Source organism: Coenobita brevimanus, chromosome 1 (assembly GCF_032717465.1).
Source record: "Coenobita brevimanus isolate Jiangsu-jjx chromosome 1, ASM3271746v2, whole genome shotgun sequence".
NCBI classification, from domain to species: Eukaryota; Metazoa; Arthropoda; class Malacostraca; order Decapoda; family Coenobitidae; genus Coenobita; species Coenobita brevimanus.
The window spans coordinates 56,178,470-56,205,850 of NC_136954.1; the positions used below are offsets into that span (position 1 = coordinate 56,178,470).

The following is a 27,381-nucleotide window of genomic DNA, read 5'->3' on the forward strand; positions in this document are numbered from 1 at the left end:
TCTCTCTTTTCCTCCCCATTCTCTCCCTCCCCCCCTCTCTCTCTCCCTTCTTATTCATTTTCTCAACTCTCTCCCTCTCTCTTTCTCTCTGTTCGTTCTTTAGCTACTCCCTTTTTCTCTCCCCTTATCACTGTTTTTCAACTTCCTAACCATCCTTTTCCGTTTTCATCATCCCTCCCTCCTTCCATTGTTATTCTCTTCTCTTTTCGTCCTTCCTTCCACTTTTCTTCCCTCCCGTTCACAATCTTCTTTCTCCCTCCTCTCTCTTCTGTCATATCTAGACTATCCTGTACTTCCACCTCTCCCATCCCTTTTCCCTTCCTTCATTTTATCTTGATTCCTGCTCCCCTTTCTTTGGTTTCTATCTTCATTCCTCCTTCCTCTTTCTGTTATTTCCTTTTCCATCTTCCCTTCGTCCTTCAGTTCTGTTCATCTCTGTCTCCTCTTCCTTCCTTTTCCCCGTCTTTATTTAATTCCGTTCATTTTCTTCCTCCTTCCTTCTTTCTTTACTCCTCACTTTCTTCCCTCTTCTAACCTACCCCACCCTGCTCCCTTTAAGTGCTCATGGTGTAGTGGTTATCACATCTGTCTAACACACAGAAGGTCCCAGGTTCGAGCCCTGGTGAGCACAGATGTTTTTATTTACCAGTTTTTGCATGTACACAATGATGAAAGGGTTTGCTAGATTGTTAATGATAGCTGTACAAATGTCTGTTTTTCCATTTTTTTTTTTTTTATTACTCAAACTCACCTACCTGCCTGTTTGTCTACCAGCTCTCGCTCTCGCCCTCTCTCTCAGTTCTTATGAAACAAATTAAAAACAATACTATATATTTCAAAACATTTTCAGTAGTCTACCCCCCCTCACCAACCTCCCCCCCCCCTCTCTCTCCAATCACAATGCATTAAGGTCATTTATACGACCATGTATTATTGGGGTTCATACGGGATCCGGTTTTAGAGATGCTCACAAACACACACACACACACACACACACACACTAGTCATTCCTTTGTTTCTTTGCCCCTGCGGCCGTTCGCAACCAATAAAGCGATATTCAAAGCGATCTTACACTGCTGATGAAACTCTTTTAACTCTATCTCGACCTATAACTGTCATCTCTCCATCTTGAATGCTGATTTAAAACCTTAACATTATCACCGTTAACCCTTTCACGGGAAGGAAAACTCTAGTACTACCGTTACTCTGTTCCAGCCACCGCAGGACGATTTTATAAGTCAAAGGAACCTGATATTTCTTTTCATCAACAGAAATCTAAACCTCAGAGACCTGTTCTTTGGTACGGTTCGTTTGGTAATCATCCGTAACGGGCTAAACTAAAAATCACAAACCTACACCGACATCCAAAGTCTTGTTCCTAAAATGTAGTGTCTATTAATCCACAGGTTATTTCCGCCGGTGATAAAACAGTCGGTAAAAAAAAAAAAAAAAAAAAAAAAAAGGGACAATTTTTAAAGATGGAAAATTCATTTCGCGTGACAATCACGGCCCCATAAATCACCAAGATAAAACAGCAATAACGGCGCCGAATTGTCACCAAGGCGAACCCAAAGAACTTGCCGAGAATGTTCAATAAACCCCTTCCCTCCGATGACGTACGGTACTTTATATTGTTCTAGCCACTCCTCAGCGATTTTACTCATCTTAGGAAGGATAATTATTAGTCGGTAGCTTCAAAATTAACCCATTCAACCCGAGCATTCTCTCTCTCTCTCTCTCTCTCTCTCTCTCTCTCTGAATCCGTTTTCACTTTCGCGTCTAATTTTTATCCTGAATGTACAAGTAAAGAATTAAACAAAACTGAAAATACAGATAACGAAAATAATAACGAATCAACATGAAAGAAAATGCCATAAAATGGCAAAATACATGAAAATTTATTGAAATAAACGAGATATAAATACGATAATGACAAGATATTTCAAGGAACGAAACTGCGCATGTATGGAGATAGGAACTGTAGGAAAACGAAGATATAATGAAAAAAAAAATTGCTAAAGAAATTTTTATAGGATAGGCACAGTATAATTATGATCGAAAATGCGAACACACGCACACGACAGAGAGAGACAGAGAGAGAGAAACACCTGCATGCCATTGAGGTGAGGTACGCTGACGTGAGGTGTGGGTTTATCAGTTCGATGACGTGGGATAATCCACCCAACATGTTATCAAAGTCACGTGACTCACTGCAGCCCCCACCAAGATAAGACATAAGACAGCAAAAACACCAACATGACAGCCTTAGAAATACGGACACCTGGGAATTAAGGGCACGAGTTGGGGATACCTCTGTACTATGGAACACTGTGCATCTATTTATCTATCAATCTGCCTGTCTATCTATCGGTCTCCCTATACCGATATCCATCCATTTGTCCATCAATTTGCCTATCTAACTACATCTACATCCATCCATCTGTTTGTCTATCTGTATATCAATATCCATCTATCTGTCTACGTCTGTCCATCTATCCATATCAATCAACCTATTTTCTGACGCCGTGACCTCACAAATACGGTGACCTGTGAATTCCGGGCAGGAGTTATGGATGTCTATCGTGTGGCATCAAAATTTAGAGTCAGGTTACGAAAAAAATATATATAGCCTACGTCAAGTATGGTCATCATTCTTTTCTATCACCCGTTTCCAACAAAGTAAAACCTACACATTACATTACAGAGAGAGAGAGAGAGAGAGAGAGAGAGAATTACCGGGTACCAACCACCCTCTTTATTACACAGTTCAAAACCACACATTACATACCCGCACCCAAAGACCCAGCTTACACGATACATAACCTATAATTACATAAAGAAATAATACAAACATTTTACGTAAAGACCACCGGCTGTGCGTAAGGTAAACATTGATGACGTTATCTTTTATCTTCAACAGCAAAGCATCCCAAACCGAACCATCAACCACGCCCTTACCTAACATCACCTAACATTCGCTACCGTCGACAATAAACGATGTGGTTGCAATGGTTTCAGTTTTGTCTATTTCAGCTGTTTACATCGTTCTCTTCTCATTTCGTTCATTACTTTTTTCTAGTAACGTTCCTTATTACATCAATTTCTTTCCTTCACTATCGTCGACAATGAACGATATGGTTGTTACCACTGTTTCTTTCTTTTCTTTTTCTTTTTTTTATCTGTTTGCATCATTTTCATCTCATTCACTTTGTTTAATTACCGTACCGGTACCTTTATTTAATTATTTTCGTTACTCTCCTATCTACGTTTTAATTTTATTAGAATCTCTAATACTGGCGATCAACGACTCATGCTTTTCGCTCTATTTAAACCACATTCTATAATCCTCTAACTGCGAAATACAAGCTAGCATAATATAAAATTTGACGATTCTGATTCTAAGAGTCAGGCCCGTCAGTAGGATGCCAGTAGCTATGGCCGGTATTCTCGTCGGCTACGGAAACTCCTTAACACCTTTTCCTAAGCGATTTATCTTGTTTATTACACCTCTTTGTCCTCTTCTGTTACATAAATCCTTCCAATATCGCCATATTCTGCATAAATAACTTACAAAAGGACATTATCCACACACATCCAAAACTAAATCACTTAGGAAGAGGTGATTGGGAACTCAATCTCTACATTTCTAATTAAGACAATGCTAATCGTCTCTAACTTCACGGACACACTATAAAGCCTAACGATAAGTACCCGTTGCTATTTATATAAAATTCTAATTATGTCATGCTCACCTTCACCACTGAATTTTCAAATGTTACAAAGTACCCCTTTAATTAAATAAGCAGAATATACAATGTTAAAGCCTTTCGTTAAAAAAAAAAAAAAAATCATTATAACAAGGTACTCTGCATAAAAACTAACATCCTTGTTTTAAGCAATGAATAATAGTTTATTTTGTGAGCTACTCAACTTTACACACCTACTGTAATATCCTATACCCTAACATGGCTACCTTTAAAGTCAGCCCATTGTACCGGTAATTTTCTTCAGTACTGAACTACCAAGCAGTAACAATGGCTTTAATTACGCACAAATACACCTTCATTAATTATGCTAGTATTAGTATTTTACACGATTACCATCTCCTTTAAAAAGCTGTTGATCATATCATGAACAAACACAACTCAAGCCACTGACCGATTATTTCTAGTCACAATTCTTTTCTCCCCCCACAATCAAATGACTACAATAAAAATATTTAAAACTGGAAATGCGGGGTATCGATCCCCGTACCTCTCGCATGCTAAGCGAGCGCTCTACCATTTGAGCTACATCCCCATGCTTACCCTAGCTCATCTGACCGTCTCAGGTGAAAGGCTTCCTTTGAAGTGGCCACCAAACAATATTCTCACAGAAAACGTGTCCACGCAAGTACCCGGTATTAACAGAAAACTTGTACGCTAATATTAGGAAAGGCTACGGAAACACAAGCAGTACTAACTGTATATCAAGGCCTTGCTGTACATAACATCCTTAAACTCGTACGCTAATAATTAGGAAGGCTACGCTAAACACAAGCAGTACTAACTGTATAATATCATTCTTATTTAGGCTACCGGTACATTTTTAACCCATTCTTCCCAGGGTTGGTATTGAACAATAAAAAATGAACGAAAAGATATATACCAGAATAGGTCATATTATATTAACCCATTCGTGCCCAGCCAGTGTCCTCAAATACAATCCGGTACTGGGCATTTTCAAGTCAGTAACGGTTCTTGTATGAATCTCATCAATGCCAGAGTATGAAAACTGAAAGTGTGTGTGTGTGTGTGTGTGTGTGTGTGTGTATGTGTGTGACTGATGAGTTTGGTAATGATTGTATCTTGTCAGATGACGCACTTGAACGGGAAAAAATTTACATAGACTAAAAAAAAAAAAATCTTAAAAATGAAACAGCTAAATGATGACTGCCGTTCCATGTGAAAATAGGGTAGATATTTGTTTAAGATGTAAAATGCGTGACTTACAAAGCAGTGCCCCCGAAATGGAAACAGAAGAATACCATAGTGCCCCACACAACGGGGCAAGCAAGATATAGCCCAGTATGCCCGGGAACATGCCGACACCCCCACACGGACCCCACGGGGTAGCCGCAGCCACCACGCCGTCGCCGTCATAGAAGGACACTACCTTCACGGAGTGGGATTGTTGAACCAGCTAGGGGTGTTGTTCTAGACACTCCAGACGGCGCCCCTCCTCGTGAGACGGCCTATTGTCGCTCCGAAAGTGTCCCGGTAGAGACGGCCTATTGTCGCTCTCGCCCTCGTGAGACGGCCTATTGTCGCTATGAAAGTGTCCCGGTAGAGACGGCCTATTGTCGCTCCCCTCCTCGTGAGACGGCCTATTGTCGCTCCGAAAGTGTCCTGGTAGAGACGGCCTATTGTCGCTCCCCTCCTTGTGAGACGGCCTATTGTCGCTCCGAAGGTGCCCTGACGGCCTATTGTCGCTCCCGCCCTCGTGAGACGGCCTATTGTCGCTCCGAAAGTGTCCTGGTAGAGACGGCCTATTGTCGCTCCCCTCCTCGTGAGACGACCTATTGTCGCTCCCCTCCTCGTGAGACGGCCTATTGTCGCTCCCGCCCTCATGAGACGGCCAATTGTCGCTCCGAAAATGTCCTGGTAAAGACGGCCTATTGTCGCTCCCCTCCTCGTGAGACGGCCTATTGTCGCTCTGAAGGTGCCCTGGTAGAGACGGCCTATTGTCGCTCCCGCCCTCGTGAGACGGCCCACTGTCGCTCCGAAGGTGCACGGAAGGAGGCAAGGAGCGAGACGTCACCCCGGCGGGAGACAAGAGCCCAGGCCTCCCGTACCAGAGTGGCCCAGACAGGCCTCACAGCCTCCCCTGGCCTCCGCTCCCTACGTCTGGCTCTAGAACAGACGCACCTGACGGGCCTCAGCGTAAGCCGATGCCGCAGCCCTCCCCTGTCGACGCTGGAGACCATAGTCCGCAGTCTCTCCCGATCCTCCCCAGGACACCCGGGAGCGATCTCAATACGCCCCCACGACGACGTAAGGCTCCCACCCCCGGCCGAGACTTGGTACACCAGAGGTTCCTGGAGCTATTCGGCCCCAGTCCCGAGGGCCATACCCCTGAGCCCAGCCCGGAAGCCACGGGTAGCCCAGGACGCGAGAGGACGCCCCTACGAGTTGTCACGTGCCCTCTTGGCACGCCTCCCCTGGGCGGTGCCCCTAGCCCGGCAGGATTGCCGACGGCGTGTTCCCGCCCCTGCCCCCCACGATGAATACGTGTGATGCTGCCCAGAAACAGTGCAAGTGATTTAGGTTAAGTGTGACTTTGCCTAGTGTAGTATCGTGCAGTGACTTAATATAGTGAATATCGGGACAAGTAAGATCACAGTGAGAGAATAAATGACGAGTGTGCGAACCAAGAACTGATGAACTATATTTATGAGTGACGTCCCTTATATACAATTAGTAAGACTGTGCAGCCTGGAAATTCCTCCGTAGTAATACACCCCTACTGCTGTGAGCTCTAAAGAAGTAATACGAGAAAGTGTTATAGTCTCACCAATCTAAAACCAAGGTTTGGGTGGAGTCCAGCCGGGGATTTCCCGGCGTACAGCGCTGCCTTGTTTCCTATACTCTGATTGGGTAGTGGCTGACCTGACACCGTTAGAGTTCGTCCGCTCACACCTCGCCACCTGGCCTGACATGACTTCACCCACTTCTGTTCTTACCTACCTAATTGTTCTTACCTAATTGTATCTTTACAGGAATGAGTCAAGCTCGTATTGTCCCGTGTCTTAGACCATATTTATCGTACATATCCTTAAATTTGTGAATTGTTTTGGCACACACTATTTCATTCGGTAGTGCATTCCATTGATCAATTGCTCTGTTTGGGAAACTGAATTTCCTTACGTCTTTATCACCTCTCTTCTTATGCAGTTTTATGCAGTGTCCTCTTGCTGATGCTTCTCCATATGTTAAGTAATCATTTATGTCTATTTTCTCCTTTCCTGATATGCACTTATATAGCATTATCATGTCACCTCTTTTCCTTCTCTCCTGTAGTGTTGGTAGATTCAGTTTATTTAGTCTTTCTTCATAGCTTAGGTCCCTTAAGCTTGGTATCCATCTTGTAGCGGCCCTTTGAACTTTTTCAATCTTGTCTATATGCTTTTTGAGATGAGGACTCCAGACTACTGATGCATATTCCAGGGTTGGTCTAATGAATGATGTTATTATCCTTTTTAGCATGTCTTCATTTATGTATGTGAATGCTATTCTCATATTTGCAAGCAGTGTATACATGTTCCGTACCTTCTCGCTGATGTGGTCAGCCGGAGATAGTCTGTTATTGATAATCACACCTAGGTCTTTCTCTCTTTCTGATGTGTATAGGGTTTTATTTCCTAACTTATAATCCCAATCAGGTCTTTTTCCACTTTTACCAAACTTGATTACATGACACTTGTCCACATTGAATTCCATTTGCCATGTACTACTCCATTCATGAAGTTTATTTAATTCTTCTTGTAGCTCCCTACAAGAGTCTGTGCTAGTAATTCTCCTTTGTATTTTTGCATCATCTGCAAACATATTCAGATAGCTCTCATTTCCAGTGTTACTGTTTATATCATTTATGTACACTAAAAACATGATTGGTGCCAGCACCGAACCCTGTGGTACTCCACTAGTCACTTCTTTCCATGATGAGTAGTTTCCTCTTAGTACTGTCCTCATTTCTCTTTTTATGAGAAAGTCTTGCATCCAACAAAACAGTTTGCCTCGAATTCCTCCTTGATGGTACAGCTTCCATAAAAGTCTTTGGTGTGATACTGTGTCAAAAGCTTTCTTGAAATCTAAATAGATACTGTCCACCCATCCTTCCCTTTCCTGTATTGTGTTTGTTACTCTGTCATAGTAGCTCAACAGATTAGTAACACATGATTTTCCTTTTCTGAAACCAAACTGTCTTTCTGTTATCATACTGTGTTTTTCTAGATGATTTACCCAAGCTTTTCTTATAAGTTTTTCTAATACCTTGCTTACAACACTAGTCAGTGATACTGGTCGGTAGTTGAGAGGATTTTGTCTATTTCCTTTCTTGAATAAGGGGACTATATTTGCTTTTTTCCAAATATCAGGTAGTTTCCCTTGACTCAAAGATTTCTTGAAAATTAAAAATAATGGTTTACTTAACTCATTTGCACATTCTCGTAACACCCAACATGAAATTTCATCAGGACCACTTGCTTTTCCTCTGTCTAATCCACTTAACTCCTCTTGTATTACTTTTTCTGCTATTTGTATATCTGGTAGTATGTGTGGACATGTGTGTTCCACATAGTCTCTCTCAAAATTTTTTTCTTCTGTAAAAACTAATTGGAAATTCTTATTTAGTGCTTCACAAATATCTTTCTCTTGTGTATAAGTGATTCCCTCGTCCGTGATGGATTGTATTATATCTTTTACTTTGGTTTTGCTTCTGATATAGCTGTAAAACAGCTTTGGTTGATCACTACTTTTATTTATTATATCCTCCTCAAACTGTTTTTGGGCTTCCCTCCTTATTCTTGTATAGTCGTTTCTTGCCTGTTTGTAATTATTATATGCCCTTTCACTATTGTGTCTTCTGTATCTATTCCACAACAAATCTCTTCTTTCTTTAGATTTTTTACATTCTGTATTGAACCATTTCTGTATTTTCTTATCTGCTTCTTTGTGCTGTGGGATGTAATTCTGGACTCCTATTTCATAAAATTCACAAAATTTTTTATATACAGCATTTAAATCTTGTCCTCTAAGCTCATTTTCCCAATCAACTTCTAAGAAATACTTCTTTAGGTCTTGATAATTTCCCTTTTTATAATTTAGTCTCTTTTTGTAACTGTCAGTGCTGTTTACTATGTCATATGCTATCCTGAAGTTATAATTTAGTACTGCATGATCGCTTTTGCCGAGTGGAGGGTGATATATTAAACTGTCAATGTCATTTTCTTGCCTAGTAAATATTAGATCTAGCACTGAAGGTACATCAAGTCCTCTTTTTCTAGTGGTTTCCCTCACATGTTGCGTTAAGAAAAACTCTTGTACGAGATCCAGGAGCTTTTGGTCCCAGCAGCTTTCTTGGTTGTGTGTGTGTGTGTGTGTGTTTTTGTGTGTGTGTGTTTTTTTTTGTGTGTGTAAAGACAAACTAATTTAAGTTATAAATATAATTTAAGTTATATATATAACAAAGTGAACAGTGGAAGCACGTGACAGAAGCTTAATCTCCCTCCAATGGATTAACTCCCAGTATGGGCCTGGATGTTGCCGCTCGTGAGTGTTTTAACTTATTTATTTCTGTTAAGAAAATAGCGTATGTTCTACTGATTCCTTCAAATTATATTATAAACGTAATTGTTACATTACGTACCCAACTTAGAACTACCGTGAAAGTCGGTAAAAGTAACTACATTTTTTTCAGCAGACTGTAAAATATGTATGCCACGTTTCTTTATTGATGTACAAGAGCCATATGCATTACAAGTTTACCTTCCTTTGATGTGCTAGAATACTTACGTTTATATTGTATTAGTATGTGTGTACCTATCTGTGATGCCTATTACATATATAACAGAATCTACTCATCGCTCGTTTAGGAAGTATGGCATGGCTGCACCCAGCGCCAGACCCCACCCAAACCTTGGTTTTAGATTGGTGAGACTATAGTGATATTCCCCTACTCCCGCTACCCGTAAATCCTGTACGACATTCCCTCGTCCCAGTATCTAGTGTAAGTGTAAACCAAGAATAGAATCAATTACCAAAGTCCCTTTGCTATTGGAAAACGTGTAATGCTCGTTGTTAATCCTTGCCTCTCTCCAGTATTACCATAACTCCCTCCTAGCCGTCACAAGTCACTCCCCGCACCCCCCCCCCCTTTGTGAGATACTCCCCGCACCTCACGCGCGCGCCTATATTCACTGTACCCTGAATACACTAGGTTTGATTGGTCGGCATTAATATCAAATAAGCAAGTATCCTGCGAGATACACATGTCCTAGATAAGGGTTTTATATTGCTATATATTATGTTGTAATGTCTGCTGATTTGTCCTGTGTCTGATTGTGGTAATATACGTGTAAAGGGTATTGCCTAGAGTTTTTGTGTCCTGCCTCTCTTTATTGCACTAAGCTCCGGTCTCGAAAGAGGACCCCGCTCCACGTTAGGTGTTTTAGGAATGAGAAGTCGAGCCTATTTACACCTAGCATTACAGTATGTTATAAGAAAAATGGAAAATATTCATACTGTGACTTGCATGGTATCAATTTCATAAAGTAATGGAAGTAGCTGCAGCCCAATTTTAAATGTTTTTTCCTAAAACGATTTCTGTAATGAAGCAGTACCAGTGGCCTAACTTCAACTTGGAGTCAGTGCCTATGAGTCTTTTAATTAAAAAACACCTCAATATTTTCACCAATAGAGCTTGACTTGCTAACACATGAAATAAATCAGCAACGGGACACTATTCAGAGGGGTCAAACTTTATCTTTTCGTACGGTACTATAACTATGGTACTACTGTAAGTGCCGTACCAGTATTATACCACATTTCAGACAAGAAACAAATATATGACTGTGGGCCACCTAACATAATTAGCTAAACAAAAAAAAAAAAAAAAAAAAAAAAAAAAAAAGAGGAACATGACTGATATCGTACTGTTCAAAACGGCATCTCTCTCCTTGTCAACAAATCTCCTTTAAATCCAGACAAAACCACAACAGTCGACTTCTTGCAGTGTCTGAAGCCTCCTGATAAAATGCTAACTAAATGAACTGACGTATGTAGCCTACAGTGAACAAATAAACCGGCAGTCTCTGAACAAATATACCGGTAGTCTCTCTGAACAAATACTGTATACCGGTAGTCTCTCTCTCTCTCTCTCTCTCTCTCTCTCTCTCTCTCTCAATTTCGGTATAAATACTCAAGAACAGCCGCAGCAGTAACAGTAGCGTAAGTCCGGTTGCCGTAACAAGAAATAAGGTTGGGGTTTTTATGTGGGCAGCGGATGTTACTTTCAGCTTTAGTCTGTCCACTATAACTTGGCGTAAAATTGCCATCCCTGTGTAATCAATGTTGAAATGTAACAAGAGATTACCACGAAATATGTTGCTAATCACGAAAAAGTGCTATGGAAAGAATGTTTTTTTCTGTCAATTAACGACGGGAAAATGACAGTTTCAGGTAGGCGGTGTATTTTGGGTACAGGCTAACAGTTTGAAAAGTCTGGATAAAAGACTACGGTCTATTTCCGCTGTTATTTGCGATGGATATGTTACAAGGAAAAGTTTGAATTCATAACACAAAGCCGCAATAATCAAAATAATCGATGGGGTAATGGGATGCAACTGAAATAAGTGAATGGGTGGGGGGATTTGCTGCTCCTGCCTACTGTTCTTTATAGGCATCAATCTGTATTTATTACTGATTTCCTGCGGAACGGTTACAAGGAAAAGTTGATGGAATTAATGAGACAAGGTCGTGGAATACAGCAATACAACAGAGGGACTACAGGTCGAAACACAAGCGGTCACATGAAAATCTCCGCAAAATTATAGTCACGTAACTACAGGTTGTTATGAAAATGAAAGATTTTTATAGTGATATGCAGCCTACACAACCATATTATATATATATATATATATATATATATATATATATATATATATATAAATAAATAAATATATATATATATATATATATATATATATATATAATTCTAGTTCTCATTTAACTTCAACAAACTTCTCTCATTTTCCCCTTACTGTTTACACTGGAATTCCAGAGGACGCATTATCGTTTTAATACCCAAACAAGATAAATAATCTATTTACCTATGCTGTTAAAATGTTGAAATCCATGAATGTTGTTCCTAACACTTCCCGATTAAAATAAAGATAAAAAAGCAACTTTGGAAGGCAATGGAAAAGGCTATGGAAGACTCCGAGGGAGCTATGTACGAGCGTCTTGGGCCCGGTGTCATATGCATGAGTGACATGCAGGAAGTTACCGTTCCCTTCGCTAATTAGCCTAATTAACCTAACTACACAAACTAACCTTACCCTAACCTAACCTTATCATAGATCAACCTAATAATCCTAAACTAACCTTAATTCACGAAATGACTGATTTCACAATCTGCCTGTAACACATTATTTTATTAACAGATATCCATATATCGACCTATAGTTACCTGTAAGTCGATAAGACATCCAACTATCTTCCTGACACATGTATTTCATAGAACGTTGTTGATAAATGGAACACTTGCTAACATAAGGATACTGTCAAGATAGAAGCTAAAAGGTTACTCCGCGCATCCGCAATAAGCGGAGCGGTAACTTCCAGCATGTCACTCCGTGCCTAAGACAAGCTTCACCCAATCATTTCAGACTCCTTGGTACAAATGACTACCTTGCAATTTGTCCAAAATGGGAATTATGCTACGCAGACCTACAGTACGAACCTCACATTTAATATTCTTTTGCAACAATCTACCTACCCATACAACTTATGTTGCTGTAAAGGCCAGCCGAGACAGAAAAATTATGTAAACAATGGACAAGTCCCCAACGCGAACTTTACAAGCCAATGGTTTTAACCGTAATAATCGATCATCTTTGCACTGGAAAGACCATAAATCTTACCTGAATATCACTAACTGATGTTGCATGCGGTAACACACCCAGAGAGGAGATTACCGACGCAGAATATCACAAAAGAACACATCACAACACGAGCAACTTTCAACTGATCACATAAGTCACAGCATGAAACTGCGTTCGAATTCGGAAGAAAAAAATCAAACTATCCCTATATTTCAGAATCTGACATTAATTTTCGTGATCAATGAGTGCTTAAAAGTAAAAAAAAAAATAATAATAATAAAATAAAATCCACATATGTTCTAACTGTAATTGCAAACTGGTAAAAACTCGAAAAAGTACGTTTCATTTGCTTCGAGAGACCTAAAATTCTATCAGTCATCACTCAACATTTTAACTTTTAATATATATTTTGCATAATAATGTGTATATATATATATATATATATGTAAAATGATAAAAAATTAAATCCTAGGACTTTTTTGTGCTAGGAGTGCACAGGTGCCTACGGGTATAACATCCCACTCAATACTCTCCAGGGTGATCGGCCAGGGTGACATCACCGGCTGAAAAATCCTTGACTTGGCTAATTAGCCACCAGCCCTGTACTCTTTTGTAAACTTTGTATAGCTTATTAAAATGTGTTCCCTTGTGGGAATGGTCCTGAAAACCACCTCCAAACTAAGTTATTGTCCTCAAAATGTACCCTTCCCCTCTTTCTCCAGTAAACTGTTGCTCATTTTTTCCTTACAACATATGTCTAACTCATCCAACTCGATCCTCGATCTTAGTTCCAAATACCTGCTTGGCACTTTGACCATATCCCTTTACCTCCATGCCACTTCATTGCATTCCTTATCCATTAAGTATATCCAAATCTCATTCGCCATCCTTTCATCCATTCCAAAGTACATATAAATTTACTTGAGCTGAAGAGCAGCCTAAATGTGGTGATGCTGTGACCCTGGTTGGAACAGCTGCAGCATCCACCCGGGAGCCAAACCTCCTCACTATTTCCCTGCACCTCACCTTGGGAAGGGCCTTGGTCTGACCCTGGTGAGGTGCTGTCTACCACAAGAGGGTGCATGGTCCCTACGTAGTGTATTTATTGTACTGTACTGTACCACTGAAGCAGCTGCATACTGTGATCAATGGGTCTGCTTTGCCAGATAGATTGGGAACATCCATTTATTACACTGTCCATTGTGCTTATGCCTACAGCTGTTTTGAAGATAGACGATTTCTACTGCTTGTAACACAAAATTGTCACTTATTGCCTAGGAGTGAGGTTAGTGAAGAAGGATCAGGAAAATGATGACATTACAAAACATCTAAATAATTCACGTGGTCTAACCTGTTGATCCATTAAAATAAAGCCGCTGTTATGCTGCACATTTATTGAATAAAATAAAAGGACATATCTTTTGTCTCCCCTATTTGCTCACATCCACAATCAATGTCTAGTTTAATTAAAATATATGAAAGACTGCAAAACGAGACACTTTCATACATTCCGCATTCAGTTTTGCACCTATTCAAACTATCACAGCATACTAAATCTCTTAAAAAACGTTATTCACTGGAGTGCATAGGATAGATTGTCCTTATCTGCATACTGCTGCATTTATCATTTGTAAACAGATTAAACATAAAAATGCAGCACCATATTAAACACAACAAAATATCATAACACTGATATTGATTTCACTCTGTATTGCCTCTATACCATGAATGTTCACTGTCTACAGAATTAACCCCTCATCCCAAAGCCATATACTGTACTTACTTTATTATTCCTGCCAGCAGATGATTTACAGTAATTCAGCATTGGAGGGAACCCTGCAAGTGAAGGGACTAAAGGATGATAGTTTAAGTCTAAACATTCTAGTTCTAGAAGTATGTCAAGTAAGTTTGAAGCTGAATAAAAATAGCAAGAACAAAATAAACTGTACCATGTAAACAACATATTTTGGTGGAAGAAGTTATAACTATAGTGCTTTTATTATAACTTGGTTCAGATTTTCATCCTTTGGCAGCTTATTTCACATACCTAAGTGGCAGAAAAGACAATACTACTGCTCTACATCCTTCCTACAGCACTTTCTCTTCACCAGCATCTTATTTTACTGTTAATCTATTGTTACAAATCACCATTCAGTTTTAGCCCAAGTTAGAGTAACAAGGGCCTAGTACAGGTATATATCCAACAGGCTCAAACATACAGAAATGACTATAATAATTAGGTGGATGTGCAGTGCATCCTTGAATGTGAGGTCTGTGGGGGCTATGTTTACGATATAAAAGTTGAGAGGATGGATGGAACTAGAATGTACTGGTGTTGTGATAAGCAGGGGTAGACTGAGATGGTCTGAGCATGTAGAGACGATGGGGGATGACAAATGGGTGCAGAAAATGAGAAGTGTGAACACTAGGGGTAGGGTTGTGAATGGCAGACTGAAAAAGACCTGGGACAAGAGTGTGACCTCAGGGAAAAGGGATTGAATAAGGAGGCTGCCAGAGATCAAGCAGCATGGACAGCCACCATTAAGCGACTAAGGTTGACGCATGCAAGCATGCTGAAACTATTATAAATGAAACAAAACTAACACTAGTACATGTATGAATAATTCTGCTACACACTGGTACTCCCAACATTATACACCAATTCTATGTGTTACAAAAATATATTCAATTGTTTCAAATCAAATAACTATAGATTAACTCACTTTCACTGATGCTGTCTCTTCAACTTTTTTTCTCCAATCTCCTGATGCTTTTATTCAACTTACAATGGACTCCTCAAACTGGAGGAGTTAAATATAGTCTTATTAAATCCCTCTCCTAAGTCAAATAAAATTACAGTATCTGGAATTAGCAAAAAATAAACAAAAAGATCATCACACTGATTCAAGAGGTTATATACTTTACAGGCTGGCACATAAACAACCTCCACCAGATGCTCTCCTGATGCTATATAATGTGTTGTAGGGATGGCTCAGTCTGCTGATGTGGGTATGGATGTGACTGTGGGAGTAACAAATGAATAAATGATAAAAAGTTACATATTGATAGCAATGACAAAGCCATCCCACAACACAAGAAAAAGCACCTGGTGGAAGAGAAGAGGAGCGTTACATATGGGCCACCCTGTTTTCATCATTACACTACTGTAACTGCTGTGTTCACATCATCAGGTAGTTCATATGCACATACACCATAAAAAACAGCAGTAGATTTAATAAGTGTGAATGTATAAGATAAAGATGTCCTGCAATGGTATTCCAGTTCACTTGTACAGTTGAGACATTCTATATGATATTCCATTGCACAACTCCCATGCAACATATGGAAAGCCCTATCCCCCAACAAGCATGCACAAACACACACACACAAAATGACTCTCTCTCTCTTTCTACCAATGAATCTAGTGTAAATGTACAATATATGCATAAGGAAGGATTAGCCACCCAGCCACAACTACACATGAAAGAATGGTCTGCAGCACCAGGAGTTCCTATGTATGGGTAAATGAGAGGCATTTTGTTTTAATTATTTCTGTTCTGTGAGTCGGGGTGTCAGAAGCTGTAGTGATGCTCTCATGGCTCTTATTCTGATACATGAACACCAGGGCAGTAAAGCTCATTCATTCTCTGATCTATGTATATTGCAACTATCATCAAAATTATCATTAAATCTCAATTTTTTGCATCACAATTGTTGAGTGTAATTTACAAACTGGAAAACAACAGTGTGTATGAACTAATTACGGAATTTCAAAACTTGAAACAATAAATCAGAAGCTTTCAAGTGAGTTTCCACAGAAGCAGACCTTTTAAATACAGCACCTAGGGTTGGTGGTGGGTTAGTGCCCCACCCCGTAAAAAGAACTAACTAAAAAAGCATATAAAGCGCCTCGGACCCGGACGGACCATACGTTGACGACTAAGGAACGGACAAAGGACATTCTGAGGTTAGGAACGTGGAATGTGAGAGGAATGAATGATGAAGTGAAAGAGAGAGAGATTGTCCAGGTGCTTGAGGATGCAAAAGTGGATATATGTGGATTGACTGAAACTAAATGGAAAGGTGAAAGGATGAGAGAATGGGAATACGGTGTAGGTATATGTGCGGGAGTCAGTGAGAATGAGAGGGCAAGAGAGGGAGTATGTCTGATGATAAGCAAGAAGTGGAAGGAGAATATAAGAGAGTATGGAACAGTGGGTGCAAGGATTGTATGGGTGAGGATGAAAGTAGGTATACAAGCATGGGCGATTGTATGTGTGTATGCTCCAACAGAGGATCGAGTGGCAAGAGTGAAAGATGAGTTTTGAAGTAGAGTAGAAGCATGTATGGACAAGTTTGAGAGGAGCGAGAGAGTGCTGTTGATTGGAGACATGAATGGCAAAGTTGGGAATGTACGAGTGGATGGAGTGGTTGGTCAGTGGGGTGTGCCAGCTGAAGTAGATGGGAATGGTAGTGCTTTGGTGGACATCTGTGCTGGTAAGGGGTTGGCAATAGCCAACACCTACTTTCGTCATAAGATGATCCACCGGTATACATGGAGAGTAATGAGGAGGATGGATGGTGAACTTTTTGAACGAAAGGCAATGATAGACTACGTGTGTGTGGATGAGCGAATGAGAAGACAAGTGTTGGATGCAAGAGTGTGGAGAGGGTGGGGGAATGGAGTCTCGGACCATCACTTAGTGATGGCCAAGGTAGAGCTGCAAAGAAAGTGGTTGAGGAGGCGAAGGGGAAGACAGGAGGAAGCAGCTCCTGTGAGAAGAGTGGAGAAATTGCAAGATAGTGAGAAAAGGACAGAGTATAAGAGCATAGTGGAAGAAAGATTGGGAAGGTATGAGCTAGAGCAGATGGAAGGGGTGGAAGACGTATGTAAGATATTCACGGAAGAGATAAGCGCAGCGTGTGAGGCGGTTTGTGGAGTGAGGAGGAGATGCAAGGGTGTGCAAGGGACAGCATGGTGGAATGATGAGGTGAAACAGGCTGTGGAACAAAAGAAGAAGGCATATGGTGAATGGTTGGCGAGTAGAGGTAGGGGAGAAGATGAGAGAGAGAAGAGAGAGGTATATATGAGCAGGAGAAGGGAGGTTAAGAGACTGGTGAAGGAGAGTAAGAAGAAAGTGGATGAAGAGTTTGGGAGGAATCTGAGTGTGAAATGGAGGGAGAGTATGAAATTGTTTTGGAAGGAGATAAAGAAAGTAAGGCAGTGTGAAAGGGGAAATAGTAGGGGAGTGAAGGATAGGAATAATAGATTGTTGGTGGAGAAGAGAGAGAAAGTGAGGAGATGGAAGGAGCACTATGAGGATTTGTTGAATGTAGAGAGTGAGAGCAGTGTGAGTATAAGTGGTTGGGGAATGGCTGGGAGAAGAGATGAGAGGAGGGAGGAAGAGATCAGTAGGTCGGAAGTAGTGGAAGCGATGAAGAAGATTAAGCTGGGAAAGGCCCCAGGAATTGATGGAGTGTGTGGTGAAATGCTTAGGTATGGGGGTGAGATTGTTGTGGAGTGGATATGGAGGTTGTGTAGATTGGCTTGGGAAGAGGGAAGGGTTCCAGAGGACTGGAAATCAGGTATAATTGTTCCTCTGTACAGAGGAAAAGGGGAGAGAGAAGTATGTGGTAACCATAGGGGTATTTGCCTTCTTAGTGTGACTGGTAAAATATATGGTAGAATACTCATTGATAGGGTTAGGCATATGACAGAGGAGCTAGTTGGAGAAGAACAAGGGGATTTAGGAAGGGAAAAGGGTGTGTAGACCAGATATTTGTTCTAAGATGTTTAGTGGAGAAGTATCTAGAGAAGGGAAGGAAAGTGTATGCTGCCTTCATGGACTTGGAGAAAGCTTATGACAGAATAGATAGGCAAGGTATGTGGAAGGTATTAAGAATATATGGAGTGGAGGGGAAATTGCTGAGTGCTGTGAAGAGTATGTATGAGGGAGCTAGGGCTACGGTGCGAGTGGATGGTGAGCTGAGTGAGTTCTTTGATCTCAATGTGGGACTGAAACAGGGGTGTGTAATGTCTCCATGGCTGTTTAATATATATATGGATGGGGTTGTAAAGGAGGTTCAAGGTAGGGCAGTGGATGTGGGGGTGGCCCTAATGAATGAGGGTGAGATTTGGAAGCTTCCGGTGTTGCTGTTTGCTGATGATACAGTATTGTTGAGTGAAGATGAATGGGAGTTGCAAGGTTTGGTGAATGAATTTGGGACAGTGTGTAGGAGGAGGAAGCTGAAAGTTAATGTAAACAAAAGTAAAGTTATGGTGTTTGAGAGGAATGAAGTCACTGAGTGTGCAGTGAGGTTGGATGGTGAGGATATGGAGAATGTGAGTGCATTCAAGTACTTGGGTAGTGTGATGAGTAAGGATGGAACTTTGGGGGATGAAGTAAATGAAAGGGTACAGCAGGGAAGGAAGGTTGTTGGTACACTGAAAGCAGTGATGAGAAATAGGGAGGTGAGTATGGAAGTTAAGAAGTCACTGCATGATGGTATTGTGATCCCTACCCTGACGTATGGAAGCGAGGCGTGACCTTGCAAGAAGGGAACAAGTCAAGAGTGAGAGCAGTGGAAATGAGTTACTTGAGAGGAGCATGTGGAGTGACGTGGAGGGACAGGTTGACGAATGAAGAAGTGAAGGAACGTTGTGGGGTAGATGTGGATGTGGTTGAAAAGATTAGGAGAAATACACTGAGGTGGTTTGGACATGTGGAGAGGATGGAGAATGAAAGACTGACTAAAAGGGTGTATGTAGGTGAGGTGGAGGGAGGGAGAGGGAGGGGTAGACCGAGGATGAGGTGGAGGGATGGAGTTGAGAGGTATATGAGGGAGGGGGGGGTGAGCTGGGGGGAGGGGAGTCAAATGGTGGGTGACAGAATGACTTGGAGGCATTTTGTCTGCGGCCACCCTTTGCGGGATCAGGGCGTCGGGCTATAGATAGATAGATAGACCTAGCACACACTGACTGGCTGTCTGAGAGTAGCTACTAATTTGCACTAACATACTAACACAATAACCAAATATAAATATACTGTATATCATTATCATCATCATCATCATCCAGACCCCCTTTCCCACCCTAAGGCAGGGTGATGAGTAGCAATGTCCACACAGCAAAAGTTTGCCCAATTAAATGGGCCACGCTTCCATTCACTCATCATTCAAGCCTTTGAAATCCTGGCTCCATCAGACAGGCCAAAAAAATTTCACCATACTCTGTTGCTTCACATGTACCTATCTGATACACACACACACACACACACACACACACTAAAAAAACACAATTACCATATATATATATATATATATGTAAGATTAAATAATGTATACAGTATATATTTTTGGTAACTGTTATTTTAGTATGTTAATACAAACTGGTAGCTCCTGTATCCTCTCTTTATATTCTCCCAAAGGAGGTTAGTGAACAACAGGACAGGGGCAACTTCAGCCTGCTGTCTACCAGGTCCATGTCCTGAAAAGCCACGGGCCACACCACCACCACTAACTCACCCTATCTTTATAAGGAAAATGGTCAAGATGAAGATGACGATCATCATCACCATCATGATTTTACACAGATGAGTTTTGCAAGATTCATTAGGTTCTGATATGGTTTCAAGATAATGTAAAGCAACTAATGACCACATCTGTACATCCATTCAATCATTCTCACAGTTTCTAAGCCTTTATATATAGTCGTAAAAAAAAAAAAAATACAGTAGACCATGCACTGAAATCCTTTATCCCAACAATACTTATTATTATCTTGCAATAATTCAGTCTGTTAAAAAAATGTACTGGTAAATATAAAAAATAAATACAGCTAATGTTTTTGTAATCTCCACAAACTTTCAGTCTCCATTATTTTAGTTTTACATGTGTTTTTCATATAGCATGGATCTGATGGGTTCAATTACCGTAATAACATTCCTCAACTTTGATCTGTTCTTCATCAATCACCATACAATAAAGTACTGTACAGTAGTTTACAATTATGTATATTTCCACCAGTAGTTGCATTATTACATGATCCCTGACATGCTAATTGTTGCTGCCTCTACTGCTTGTTGATTTACTGTTTACGGTACTACATTGCCGTTCGGCATCTGGCTTCACTTTATTCCATCCATCCATCATCTAATCCTACGTTGCCCCATGAGGACCGTAGAAGCCCGGGGCTAGGCAAGTTAGTCCTGGCATTTAAGATGAGAGTGACCAGCCTCACTCATCCCTGAGTGGCATTACATGAGCAATCAACCCCAACCATCCCTCAGATATAAACCTGCACCAGCTCAATCCGATTGGAGCACCTTCATTACCCACTAAACCACCAGGAGCCAAAAATTGGTTATATGGTTACCATCCAGCACAGTAAATGGTTTCCTGGTGTACATGAAACCATTCGGCTTGTCACTCAGTGCAGAGTGACCCACAGGCAGAAGGATGAGGAAAGAATGAAGGAAAGAAAGACACAAGAGGGAGTGTAAAGTCAACCGCAGGCAGAAGAAAGAGGAAAGAATGAAGGAAAGAAAGACAGAAGAGGACAGATGGAAAGAAGGATGGAGGAGAGGAAAGGGCAGACACCCGAGAGCAGCACTACAACAAGTGAGTGGATGGTGAGTGCCCCCACCTACCACACTTCACTTTATTCAACCCTTATAAATAATGAACTGTTTCTGGATCTCCCACAAACAAGTAGAGTACCTCTGTTACCAACTCTTCCTACTTATTTCTACAGTGCTCAATAGCTAAATATTCTCTTAAATGATTGGCAATTCTAGGTCATTATCTACCCTCTTATTTATCTATCAGTCTACTTCCTTCCTGATGCACTGTAATGAGAGTACATCTACAACAAAGAAATATCCCCTGTACATTACCATAACTAAAGTATGTCCTTCACTGAGTTCATTCCATCCAGAACAGAATCCCAGCTCATATTTTTCCCTGAATGCAAATAAATCATTTCACTCCATTACTACAAACAATTTGCCATGCACTACCTGACTCCTCTTTTCCACCATCTTGTAGCTGCCTCCTCCTGCCATTTCTCCCTCTGGACCTTTGCTCCCTCCCTTCCTGGCTACTGCCTGAGTATGACTGAGTTGAGTAAGTGCTGTCATACCGTTGGCTATCCTCCTGAGGGATATCATCAGAGTCTTTGGTTTCCGCAGCCTCATACTTACGGGTCCTGGGATCCTTTGTCATGGTAAGAGCAGCACCTGAAAGGGAGAGTACAGTTTACCGACACAAAAGTTAACATCTTAACTATGATGATGTTTTACTGTAATATATTCTTGTCACCTCCAGATGATTCCATTCTGTTTTTGGGAGACCTCCTGTAGTGAAGTGGTTAACATTTAGACATTACCTAACCCCTCCATCTGAAATAGTTTCTCCCTTCCCATATAAACTCATCAAGTGATGGCCAGAGTGTAACAAGAATGGCATCTTTGGGCTGAAGGAGTAAGAGATTTGAACAATGAGCGAACAAATGTGTGACCCATATCACTGGGCACTCTCTTAGAAGCATCTCCTATTCCTACGTTTCCCGTCCACATTTCTGAAAGGAGCATGTGGAGTTACACAGAGACAGACAGACAGACAAATGAAGAGATTTTAGAACACTGTGGTGTTGATGTAGACATGCTGGAATGTGTTAGATGTACCTTTTGATGGTTTGACAAGAAGGATAGAATGCAAGCAGTCTTCATTATAATGTCTGGCAGGTGCTCCAAAACATCATGACATTTTTCCATATAAACTGTACTGTAAAATGTGAGTACCGTTAATTGACAAATCTGTTTTACAGGTGGCAATAAATCTTCAATGGGAATTTCCCCTAATTCAGTTTTGAACTGTATCATTTTTAATGGATCCAACATGCTTGTATGCATTGACCTTAGTCACCTAATGGTGGCTCTCCATGCTGCCCAATCTCTGGCAGCCTCCCTATTTAGTCCCTTATCCCTGAGGTCACACTGTATCACCTAGTCCCAGATCTTTTTTGGTCTGCCTCTTGCAAACCTACCCCCAAAGTTCACACTTCTCACCTTCCGAACCCAATTATCATCCTCCATCCTCTCAGCACGCCCTAACCATCTCGATCTACCCATCTTCATCACAACACCCAATACATTTCAGTCCCATCCTTCCTCTTAACAAAGGTTTTACTGTAGGAAATATCACTATGTAATGTATATTTCCATTTACCTTGAGGTGGGAGCCACTTCTGTAAGACTTCGTCATCTGTCTCAGTGATGGTGACCTCAGAGTTGACCTGAGCCTCTAGACTGGCTTCAATCACCTCCAGGGGAATGTCGTACTGCTGGTCAAGCCCTAGGTAACTGTCCGACATCACGTAGAGGGTCAACACAAACCGACCTGTGAGGGAGGGAAAAAAAAAATCTCATCCTCATCACCCTAATCATAAGCATTGATTATTCAACAAAAACACTGTCATAACTTTGGAGTGGAACCTTCATCATCACCATCATAATAATAAACCCAATTATCCTCATCAGTATCATAATCTTTAACCCTTTCAGTCCATTTCCATATATATTATATTAAGCTTGTTACCTCCAAAGGACTTATTACAATTACACAAAACATCTTGTGGAAGGGTTTGTGAATGCTATGAATAACATATCAGTCTCTCCAGAGATGATTGAAAATAATCTGGTTATAGCAAGAGTTCATAATTAACATCTAGGCATTCACTATCCACTAATTTATTCCCCCATCAGACGTGTAAGGATCACAGACTACACTCTAAGTGAGACAGTTCAAGCATGTGATCAGTAACCCATTCCTGTGTGATACTACAAAGGTAATGAACCCCAACCATTCCTCGGACTAAACCGTTAAACACCAGAAAAATTCAGACACAGCCAGGGTAGGTTTGGGCCAAAATTCAGCAATCTCAAAATGCAATACTGTATTACCCTTATGAAATAAACAATCATATAATAATAATAAAAAAAGTTTTTGGTCATATACAGGTGTTTTCACAGGAGTGATGACATATCCAACACTTCCTGCTAGGCTACCTTGCTAAAACTGCTGAGTCATGCATTATGCACTGAAGTCGTATATGACCACCATGACTGTATAATTGTAATATTCATTGAAAAACAAAATATGTCTGCACTGGTTATTTTCAAGTGACACTAATTCATCAGAAACATACAAAATATACAGTACATTCATCTCGTATGTCATGTTTCCACTCATCTCAACACTTACCTGTATTTATTAATCACAATATACTTTGATAATCATATAAATACAGTGCTGTCACTGCATTTTATACAAATTTTTAGTTCACTTAAATATAATAGTTCTCTTTCTCATATATCCCAGGTTATTGAGTGAATGACCTGCTACAGGGTCAAAGACCTATGTTATGCAGATAAGCACCATGGCTAAGTGACTCATGGCATATGCTCCCAACTTTTCTCTTATAAACAGAATATATTAACACTTTCATTGGCTAAAATTAGTAATTGGAGGGGGTGAGGGATGTGCAGCAAATGCTGAAGCAACACTGGGTTGGAATGGGTGGTAGAAGCTTTGGCTCTCACTGTGTCAACATATCAGGCACCACCAGCCACCCCACAAGTACATAACCATTCTAACATTTGTGAAAAACACAGGTAAGTCCTCTACCATCAATCCCTTGGCTTGTTCTTAAATGACCAGACTGGTGGTCTGCACCCAACCTGAGCTGTAGTGGTTAAACCCTTACGGGTGACAATCAGTTCTAACTGTTGAATAAGAACCCCTTATGCTGCCAGACTTTTACTCACCTTCCACACTGGGTGTCCTGAAGGCAAGTGCATGTGTGGTTCGGTTGCGTACAGGCGGGACCCTCTTGAGTGCCAGCAGCTCCCCACCCTCCTGGCCTCCACTGGCAGCACCCAGTACCAAGAACCAACCCTCATCCTTGCACTTTGAGAACCTGGGAGCATGCACTCTCAAGTCACGACTCTGTTGGAATGAAGGATGGCATAGTCGGTCTGTCATCAACTGATGGAACTGGGCCACTCCAAGAACTTGAATATTCACATGAAATTTGACAAGCCTGGTTACTAGTAAAATCAAGCCTCCAGTCTTATTATATCTGACTTTTAACTGAAGAAATATGAGGTTAGGGATTTTTATCAGGTTAGAACAAATGCACTATAGTAGACTTTTAGTTCAGTAAGTCTCCCCTAAGCTGAATAAAACTGTCGTTTGGTAGCCGGAATAAAAACTATATAACTTGGATGCATGAACTCTTAGCACATGACCTTGTTACTGAAGGTTCCGAAAAAGAGAAATGGGTAACTTTATCGATTGTGTTTAATGTTTAAGGAACCTTGAGGGTGGCTATGGGTACTGAAAAGCTCAAGGATTATGGCTGATACCTATACACTCTTAAAACTCAATTGTCTGGGAACTATGAAGGATTGCTTGCTAGGGCTAATGGGTATAATGGTGCAATCTGTACACGTGTGCCTATAAAACACACCGTCCCTGAAAAAGGACATGGAGCACGATATTTCAAAGCTTTTCATCCTGTATTTCAAATGTACAATACAACAGAGGTCTCAACATTTTTAACTGCTACCTAACACAGTAAGACCTCATCATATGTTGCCTTTTTATTTTTTTTTTTGCGAAGCACAGCTGCCTGTTAGTTTCACCGACAGCTAAAAAGCTGATTTATCTGTTCCCCCAATTTACACTATTAGTGTTTGTACAAAACTATGACATTTTGGAATACAACCCTGAATTATAACAACAACGGCCTGCATTATCCCCTTCATTCCGGCGATTAATTTTTTGTGCATTCATACTATCTCCAGATTCTGTATTCACCTTAATTATGACTCTTCAAACTGGAGACTTAAATATACCCTTCAGTACTGTATTCTCTACAAGGGGCTCTTCTAAAATTAATAAAATCATCTGAAGAAAAAAATGCCAAAGGGCTTTACCTTACTATCTATCTATCTATATACCTAGGCTGCTTCCCCCAAGGAAAGGGAGGTAGCCGAGACAGGACGACTCACTCTCCATTTACTCATCCATTCAAACACATTCATTTGCATCTTAGCCCCAAAGGGGAGAACGGACAGATCCTCACCGCACCACACCGCACAAGGGTCAACTGCGCAATGCAATCAGTGACATCCGCAGCAGGGCCCGACAGCAGAACTGGTTTACCCCTGCCACATCATAATAGACCCATCCCCTTACCCGCACCTGACCTGACTAGCCGATCAGACCAAATGCGGGAGAATATCCCCTCAGGGCTGCGTCATCACTTATTCATTCACAATTTCTCTCCATTTATTTCTGTCACGCACAGCCACTCTTCCTTGCTCAACAGACATCCCTCTCGCATCCAGCGCTCTCTTCATAATGTCCACCCATCCTATTCGTGGTCTTCCTCTCAGCCTTACACCTCTCACATCAGATCTAGTTATCTTTTTCACCAATCGTTCATTATCCATTCTCTCCATATGCCCAAACCATTGCAACACCCTCTGCTCAACTCTACCAGCCATCTCCCGAACAACTCCAGTTCTCCTCCGCACTTCATCATTTCGCACTCGATCCATACACGTCACTCCACACATACTCCTCAGACATCTCATCTCCATTACATTCAAACTTTTCCTCTCTGCTACACCCATATTCCATGTTTCAGCCCCATATAATGCAGTCGGTACCACAACACCCTCATACAGCCTTCTCTTTACATCCATTCTAAGCGAACGACATTTAAACACTTTTATCATTCCTCCCAGCACCTTTCCTACTTCATTTATTCTAAACTTCACTTCTGCATCTATTCTTCCATCCACAGCAACATGTGACCCTAGATATTTAAAACAATCTACCTCTTCAAGCAACTCACCATTCAAAACTATATTCATCCCCCTACCATCTATCAACCTCGTACACTTCATCACTTTACTCTTATTCTCATTTACTTTCAATTTCCTCCTTTCACACACCCTTCCAAACTCCTCTACCAACTGTCTCAATCTCTCCTCTGAATCAGTCACCAGTGCAGTATCATCTGCAAACAGCAGCTGCTTCAGATTCCACTCTCCTCCATCAACATTTACCAGACTCAGACCACCTAAAACTCTTGCATTCACCTCCCTTACAACACCATCCATGTAAATATTAAACAACCTAGGCGACATCACACATCCCTGTCGCAGCCCCACTCTCACAGGAAACCAATCACTCACAGCATTTCCCACTCTTACACACGCTCTACTATTTACATAAAAACTTTTCACCCCTTTTAGTAACCTACCATCAAGTCCATACAATCTTAAAACAGTCCACAAAGCCTCCCTATCAATTCTATCATACACTTTCTCTAAATCCATAAATGCCCAAAACACATCCTTGCCTTTCGCTAAATACTTTTCACACACTTGTCTCACAGCAAACACCTGATCAACGCATCCCCTCCCTCTCCTAAAGCCACACTGCTCATCACTAATCACTCCCTCTGTACCCTCTCTAACTCTCATAATTAACACTCTACCATACACCTTACCTACAACACTCAACAGACTTATACCCCTAAAGCTAGTACATTCATACTTATCACCCTTGCCTTTATACAACGGGACCACACAAACACTTGCCCAGTCAATTGGCACCATACCTTTCTCAAAGCACACATTCAACAATCTTACTAACCAGTCAACAAT

General features: G+C 40.9%; 1 protein-coding gene and 2 non-coding genes across 3 annotated transcripts in view; 1 reads left to right on the top strand and 2 right to left on the bottom strand.

The window, feature by feature from the left end:
• Positions 1 to 558: 558 nt before the first annotated feature.
• Positions 559 to 631, top strand: TRNAV-AAC (transfer RNA valine (anticodon AAC)). Its single transcript has one exon. It is a non-coding gene; the product is annotated as a tRNA-Val (tRNA).
• Positions 632 to 4,226: 3,595 nt separating this feature from the next.
• TRNAA-AGC (transfer RNA alanine (anticodon AGC)) lies at positions 4,227 to 4,299 on the bottom strand. The gene has a single exon. It is a non-coding gene; the product is annotated as a tRNA-Ala (tRNA).
• A 16,999-nt stretch (positions 4,300 to 21,298) lies between these two features.
• The window catches only part of obe (activating signal cointegrator 1 complex subunit obelus), a 55,484-nt gene continuing 49,401 nt past the window's right edge, over positions 21,299 to 27,381 (bottom strand). Inside the window, exons 45-47 of the mRNA XM_080275593.1 lie at positions 24,466 to 24,646; positions 22,868 to 23,038; positions 21,299 to 21,876 (exon numbers count right to left, since the gene is read on the bottom strand). Of these exons, the coding sequence (XP_080131719.1) occupies positions 21,617 to 21,876; positions 22,868 to 23,038; positions 24,466 to 24,646 (612 nt within the window). The 3' untranslated portion in view covers positions 21,299 to 21,616. The remainder of the gene's footprint in view (positions 21,877 to 22,867; positions 23,039 to 24,465; positions 24,647 to 27,381) is intronic.